Genomic DNA, 7764 nt, shown 5'->3' with positions numbered 1-7764 from the left:
TCTAGGCTTTAGTTAATGAAATGATCCTTTTTCTTACCAATTTTGTCTAAGCGTATGCGTTCAATCATTTCTTTTTAATAGTTTGACAACACTATTCTTGCGTCCAAGCACCGAGATCGAGTACCCTGCTTGCTTGCTCAGCCGAGCTCCATGCCTTAGAAAATTTATTTCTTTTTAAACTTAGACGTCGGCTCAGTCATCGTGCCCGACCTTAGCATAGGAATATTGTACCAAGCCTGATCTCCCAGTCGAGCTTAATACCATGGTTAATTTTCTTTTAACCTTAGCCGTCGGCTGGCTCGGTCGCCGTGCTCGACTTTACTGTAGGAACGTTTGACTGAGTATTTATCTCAGTTGCCGCGCTTGATGCATTGAGATGTAGTTAACCCGTGAGGGCTAGTCTTAAGGGTCAGCCAACCTATGAGGGCTGGTCTTATGACTTTATTGCCAACCTATGAGGGTCGGTCTTCGGCGTCGGCCAATCTATGAGGATTGATCTTATAACTTGGTTACCGACCTATGAGGGTCGTTCTTCGGCGTCAGCCAATCAATGAGGATTGGTCTTATGACTTGGTTGCCGATCTATGAGGGTCGGTCTTTGGTGTCGACCAATCTAGGAGGATCGGTCTTATGACCTAGTATGTGGTAGGCTAGAAACAAACTTGGGAGTGAAGAAGAATCTCATTTTATTGATGTTGAGTATTCAAACTTCCGACAAACTTCTGAACTGAACATGAAAACCAAGGCAGAGGCCAAGGGCGTAACAAAAATAGACAAAGTCTGAGCCGAGCCAAAAAATAATTGTCACTTTTATTGAAAAAATTTCTTCAAGTTCTCGGAGTTCCATGGTCTTGGTATCTTCTTGCCCCCCAGAGTCTGCAAGCGATACATTCCGGGGTGAATTTGCTTGGAGACTATGTACGGTCCCTCCCAGTTGGGTGCTAGCTTTCCTTGTTGCCTTAGCAAAGATGCGCTTGCTTTTCTGAGGACGAGGTCTCCTTGGCGAAAGTGTCTTTCCTTCACCCTCGAGTTGTAGTATCTTGTTGTCTTCTACTGGTAGGTGGTATTCCGAAGCAAAACATTCTCTCTTACTTCATCGAGGAAGTCAAGATTTTCTCTTAGTCCGTCTTTGTAGGTCTTCTCATCGAAGTTGAGCACTCTATATGATAAGGCTTTGGGTAGCCCGAATCGGTAGATGATTATTGAGCTGTATACAGTTATCCATGATGAGCACTTTGGCTATCCCAAACCGGTAGATGATTTTGTCTCAAAAAAACTTCTCCATTTTTTTCTTGGTGATGGTGGCCAAGGGCTTAGCCTCGACCCACTTAGTGAAGTAGTCGATGGCTACAGCCAAGTATTTTCAATTTTTGGAAGCCGGGATAAAATCTGCAAGAATATCCATCCCCCACATGGCGAACGGTATTGGGCTCAGCATCGGGGTCAGCTTCGTTGTATGTCGGCTCGGAGTAGGCATGAACAGTTGACACTTTTCGCATGTCTTCACATATTTCATGGCCTCTTCTTGCATTCTCAGCCAATAGAATCTTTACCGAAGTATGTTATATGCCAGCGCTCAACCTCCCATATGGCTCCCGCATATTCCTTCATGCACTTCCGCCATGGCGTACTCGGCCCCTTTTGGACCAAGACACCAGAGAAGGAGAGCCGAGATAGCTCTCTTGTGTAATGCCTCATCAATCATCGTGTACTTCATGGCCTAGATCTTGACCATTCTTGCCTCATCTCGGTTCTCCGGGAGTTGATCAATTTCTAGATAGTTGACGATCGGGTCCATCCAAGTTGGCCCGTCTTCCTCAATATGTAAGATGCTTTCTTCTTACAAGGAGGGTTTTTCCAGAATTTCTATGTACACTGATCGGCTCAGATTGGGGAAGTCGGCGTCGGCTAGTCTTGATAGGGAGTTGCCCACTACATTCTCTTCTCTTGGTACTCGGACCATCTCAAAATGCTTGAGCTCAGAGATCAGTGCTCGGACTCAGCTCAAGTAGGCCATCATTCTTTCATCTTGTAACGGTGCATTCGACGACAAAGTCGGCCAAAGCTTGCCCCTTTATCGCTATCCTAGGCCAATAGCTTTTATCGTACTTACTCAGCTCCACCACCCATGCGATCAACCGACTTGATACATTCGGCTTGTGTAATATCTTCTTGAGGGGTTGATCAGTAAATACCGTAATTGGATGAGCTTAAAAATATGGCCTCAGATTTCTAGCAGCCGTTACAAGGGTGGACGGTACTTTCTCAAACTTGGAGTACCTCGTCTCGGCATCAACGAGAACGTGGCTGATATAGTATATGGGCTTTTATGCTTGGCCCTCCTCCCTTATTTGCACCACACTGACCGCCATCGGGGTTGCGGATAGGTAGATTTGGAGCTCTTTTATAGGCTCGGGTCGGGAGAGTAGAGTCGGGTTCTCCAAGTATTTCTTCAACTCTTCTAAAGCTTGTTGGCATTCCTCCATCCATATAAAGTCTTTCGGGCTCCGAATGTTCTTCAAAGTCTTGAAGAACGGCACGCATTTATCACCCAATCTTGACATAAACCGTGCCAATGTCGCTACTCTTCCATTCAGCCTTTGTACTTCTCTAATCATCTTCGGAGGGCTCATCTCTTGGATGGCCTTGATTTTTTTTGGGTTAGCTTCAATGCCTCTGATGGAGACCATGAAGCCCAGGAATTTTCCCAAAGTTACGCCAAAAGCGCATTTGGTGGGGTTCAGCTTCATTTGGTTTTTCCTCAGTACTCCGAAGGCTTCTTCAAGGTCAACTAAGTGGTGCTCGGCCTTCAAGCTTTTCACCAACATGTCATCCACATAGACCTCCATGTTTCAACCAATTTGTTCACGGAACATGTGGTTCACCATCTGCTGGCACATCACTCAGGCATTCTTTAACCTGAATGGCATGACCTTAAAGAAAAATTTTTTTGATCAGTTCAGAAGGCCGTGTAGGTCTCATCCTATTCATACATTAAGATTTGATTATATTCGGAGTACGCATCCATGAAGCTCAGCATCTCGTGCCCAGTGGTGGCGTCTATCAACAAGTCAATCTGAGGTAGCGGGTACTCATCTTTCGGGCAGGCCTTGTTGAGGTTGGTGTAGTCAACATACATTCTCCATTTTCCATTTGGCTTGGGAACCCTGACGATGTTAGTCAGCCAAGTTGAGAATTTTTCTTCTTGGATGAACCCTGATCATTGAAGCTTTTCCACCTCTTCTTTGATCGCAGTTTACCAGTTGAGGGCATAATTTCTTCTCTTCTATTGGATCGACTTTCAACTCGGATCCACATGGAGTCAATGGTCGGCTATGTGCCACGGTATACCAGGCATGTCGGGGGCCGACCAAGCGAAGTCGTTGGCGTTCATTTTCAAGAAATTTTTTAGCTGATTTCTTTATTCCTCGTTAAGTAGCGACCCGAGTTGTACCATCCGGGTAGAGTCTTCATCACTAAGGGAGAATGGGATGAGGTCTTCCACCGGCTTCCCACACCTCTCAGTGAGCTCATCCCGTTGGTCCTCAGGGAGGTGCTCGAGGCACATGGCCATTCCTCTGGCATTTCCTTTATTTTGCTTGATAAAAGTGGCGTAACATTCTCGAGATCATTGCTTGGAGGACGGTGAGCGATGGGCAGTCGAGTATGGCATTGAAGGCCACCACCGATCGCACCACCATGAACTTGACTTTGACGGTTGCTTGATATGGTGCCTGTCTGAGCGTGACTAGTAACTCGATCGATCCCTTGATGGTAGCTGAAGCTCCGAAGAACCCGTGTGTGGAGGTCCCTTCAAGTTTGAGCATGTCGTCGCCAAAGCCAAACTCTTGGTATGCGTCGAGTGACATTAAATCCACTGACGCTCCAATGTCTATCAACACCCGGTGAACGGGTCTCTTTATGATCTCCACCTGCACTACCAAAGCATCATCATGGGGTAAGCTTATACCTTCAAGGTCGGGTTCGGTGAAGGAGATTGTTGTCTCAGACTTTGGCCTCTTACTCGGCATCTCTGTGACATCGATGAACCTTGCGTTAGCCTTGGCTTTCTGAGTGGATTCTTGTCCGGGTCCTCCGAGGATGGTGTATATGGGCTCCCCTTTGTCATTGCTCGGTCCTGCTCCATCATCTTTCTTTTCGGTTCGGGCTTTACCTTCATCGTGCTTGGCTCTTCGGCTATTCCACTTCGGCTGGGCCTTCTTTCGATCGTGGTCTTCTGGTCGCCGACTTCCATGCTCTTCTCGGCTACCTTTGACGTACCGCTTCAGGTGTCCCACCTTGATCAGCTCTTCAATCTCCCTTTTCAGCTGGTAGCAATCTTCAGTATCGTGATCGATGTCTTTGTGAAATTGATAGTATTTGTTGGGGTTTCGAGATGACCCGGCTTGCATCGGTCGTGGTCTGCAGATGTACCCATCGTCTTGGATTTGTATTAGAATCTCCTTTTACAAGGTATTCAAGGGAGTGTATTCGAGACTCCGAGCTCGGTCTGTCTTCTAGGCTCACCGTCGGTCTTGGTCTGCTTTTCATCTTTGTGATCGTCATTTGCTGACCTTTTCTTCTTGGCCTTTTCCTCATTCACTATTCTTGCTTGGAGCACTTCCACCATGTTTATGAACTCGTTGTACCTCTCCAAGAGTTCAACTATGTTCCTGGTTAGCTTTCGTGCCAAGTCCTTGATGAGGTCCATGTCTGTGAGACCATTGCTCATCATCGTGCGTGCCGTAGCCTCATCCAACTCCTTGATGTCCAAAGATTCCTTGTTAAAATGAGAGACAAATGCTCGAATTAACTCATCGGGCCTTTGCTTCACGCTCAAGAGATTGACCGTCATCTTTTTATGTTTTATACTGCTCTGGAAGCGCGTGATGAAGGCTCGACAGAGCTGAGCAAAGCTTGTTATGGAGTTCGGTGGCAACCATGAGAACCATGACGTTGTCATGCCTTTAAGAGATGAAGGGAAAGCTTGACAGGAGACAATTTTCGTTTCCCTGTACATGGTCATCATTGCATTGAAATAGTTGATGTGATCCGTCAGGTCTGTGGTCCCATCATACCGATTGAAGGGAGGTAACTTGAACCCTGCCAGAAGTGGCGGGGTCATAATTTTAGGAGGGTAGGGGTGTCGTCAGACTTGCGAGTAGGCATCCGGGGTCGTTTGCTTCTTCAACCCTTCAACCTGTTTGGCCAACTCTCGTAACTGCCTTTCTATCTCGGTTTCAGGTGTTCGGCTGTTCTGCTCCTCGGCTTAAGGTCGACTTTCGCATTCATCCAGCTGAGGTTGGCTGTTCTGCTCCTTGGCTCAAGGTCAGCTTTCGTGTTCATCCAGCTAAGGTAGGCCGTTCTGCTCCTCGGCTCGAGGTCGGCTTTCATGTTCCTCCAGTCGAGGTTGGCCGTTTTGCTCGGCTCGATCAACTTTACTCCTTCTTGCTTGTCTTTTACCTTAAAAGTTGGACCCACGGGGGCTTCTTTGCTGTTCTTCTCAGCGAGGCAGACTTCGACGCCAATGGCTACGGCGAGATCTTTCACCTTCCCTATTGGTGTGTCCTCTGCTGGGTTCTTCCCACCATTCCTAGCGTCCCCTTGGTTGCCCTTCCTCACCGAGTCGGTCGGAGAACACCTAGCGACCGGGGCCGCCGGTTCGAGCTCTAGTCTCACCCTCAGGCTCAAGAGACGCTCCTGCTTGTCCCGATAAATAGTTCTGTTCGGGCACAGAGGAAGAGTTTTCTGGCCCGGTGAATGAGATGATGCGGCTCAACTCGGCTCGACGTCGGCCGATGTTCTACTGTAGGCTTCCCTCGCCGAGTGTTGGAGCCAAGGGTGGTGCAGCCGGCGGCTAACCCAACAGCCCTCCCTGGGCCATTTGGCTCATAAAGGTACGCAACATCTCATTAGTGCGGAGCACTTGCAGCCGAATATCCATAACCTGCTGGTTGTTCGCTGGGGTTTCAGGGTCCAAATTTTTTGGCACGGACGGTGGCGGCAGCAAACTCAACCAGTTCAAGTTTGGCTCGGCTCGGGGTTGGCCCTCCACCACCGTGTTCAAAACACTTCCTCTATTGCCTCCGTCTCCCTACAAAATCGGGTTGGCAGCGACGCTCGGACTGCATTGAGTTCCCCCTCCTAATGGGGGTCATCCGGTCGTGCCTTATCGTGATGTTTCAAGGGGCGGTGAGTGCCTCACTCACCTATCAGGTTGCGGCTCATCTCCGTGGGAGGTGGAGCCATGCTGACCCAATCTCATTTGTACAACCATCGTCTTCGCTCTCTTGATTGGTAGAAAGGACGATGTTTAGCTGACGTCGTTCCCACAGATGACGCCAAATCTGTTGCTTATGGAAACCTCTGTCGACCGGTCCGCCCAAGGATGAGCCTGCAAAAACCGAATGAGCCCAAAAGAGCCAATGTGGCTCTGGCCAAGGACTCTCCGATGCCTAAGTCAGGTCTCCGGTGCAACAGCGTTTCAACTTAGCGAAAGTGAGATGAGCATTTGAGCTCCATACTTGGGTATTTATAGGATGAGGTTGAAGCGGCGGAGATGAGTCCTTGTTGGGCAAGAGTCCTTTTTTGGGTTAGGCTCTTCCATGTGGAGTGGAAATGAAAGTTATTCTCGGATTCAGACTCTTAATAAGGTAAGAGTTCTCATTGGAGCGTGATGCAATTTCGTCGCTAGATTGCAGCCCGATTCGTATCCCGTAATTATCAAGATACGATGATGCGGCCCCGCGATCGTGGGGAGTCATAGTTACCACCTCTAGAGGGACCTTGGCCTCAGACGGCCGTGCCCTTGATGCTTGGCTTCGTGCACGGCACGGATGGCGGGTGCGTTGAGCCTCGGTGTGACATTCGGCTCAACAAGCCCATAGGCGTGATAGACTATACTTGAGCTCGGTCAGGCATCATCCTCAGTGGTCCTCGGCCGTATGGCCTATCATGGTAGGCCCAGCGCGGTGCTCGGCGACTTCAGTATTAGGCCTCGTGCTCGGCCGCTTCGGCAAGTGGGGCAATGATCCCCTTTTCAGTGCGCAGTATCACATGGTCTAGCTCAGCTCAGTTCTCGGGTTCGGCTTGGACCAGTCCACGTGTCAACTTCTGAATGGAGGGCGATTTTATGGCTCATCACATAGTAATCATACCACATCATTATGCATATCCTAAACACATGCCTAATGAGAAACATTCCATAAAATAGTTCAAATGTTCAATCCACTCATAATCATCAAAGTGTAAGAAATCACAGGTTTCGTGTAGTGCATGCCCTCTGCCGTAGGTGTAAGTTACCCTAACATATTAATACACAAGCATACAATAGGTGAGAGAGGGTCTGGGTACCAAGTCCAGAGTCAAAACTCCAAGTCAGCATCAAATGGCTTGAGCAGACGATAGATAGTGCAGATCATGTGGATCATCTGCAGGCCAGCGAACTGTGCAGGCAGTGGGTTTCAATCCTATACAACGGACGATGCTCTGTGTCTGAGCAGATGGTGCATCGTCCGCTCAAGCCAAAATTATTGTATTTTGGCTTGAGCTCGAACCCAGCTTTGGCCATAGGCCAAGGGACCTATAGGGGGTCTATGGGGAGTATCTTTAGCTTCCAAAGAAGCTATTAATCATGGGGTTTAATCCAAATAGGATCTCATGTGAGTGATTTGGATCCTAACATAAAGGTTTCTTCAATTTTGGAGGTTCTACAATGGGGTTTCATGGTGGTTTAGCCATGAGGTTGGGAATCGATCAATTGGG

The 7764-nt window shown here is 48.3% G+C and overlaps 1 protein-coding gene across 1 annotated transcript; it reads right to left on the bottom strand.

The window, feature by feature from the left end:
• Positions 1 to 3590: 3590 nt before the first annotated feature.
• LOC122651641 lies at positions 3591 to 4412 on the bottom strand. Its single transcript, XM_043845116.1, has one exon. It carries the CDS (start codon positions 4410 to 4412, stop codon positions 3591 to 3593), a length of 822 nt encoding a protein of 273 aa, XP_043701051.1.
• Positions 4413 to 7764: the final 3352 nt, after the last annotated feature.

This window comes from Telopea speciosissima, chromosome 1 (assembly GCF_018873765.1).
Source record: "Telopea speciosissima isolate NSW1024214 ecotype Mountain lineage chromosome 1, Tspe_v1, whole genome shotgun sequence".
Taxonomy (NCBI): Eukaryota; Viridiplantae; Streptophyta; class Magnoliopsida; order Proteales; family Proteaceae; genus Telopea; species Telopea speciosissima.
This window is presented reverse-complemented; position numbering and strand designations above follow the sequence as displayed.

Excerpts from the sequence above, each read along its gene's own strand:
- LOC122651641 (XM_043845116.1), bottom strand. The coding sequence starts at position 4,412 with ATGCAAGCCGGGTCATCTCGAAACCCCAACAAATACTATCAATTTCAC.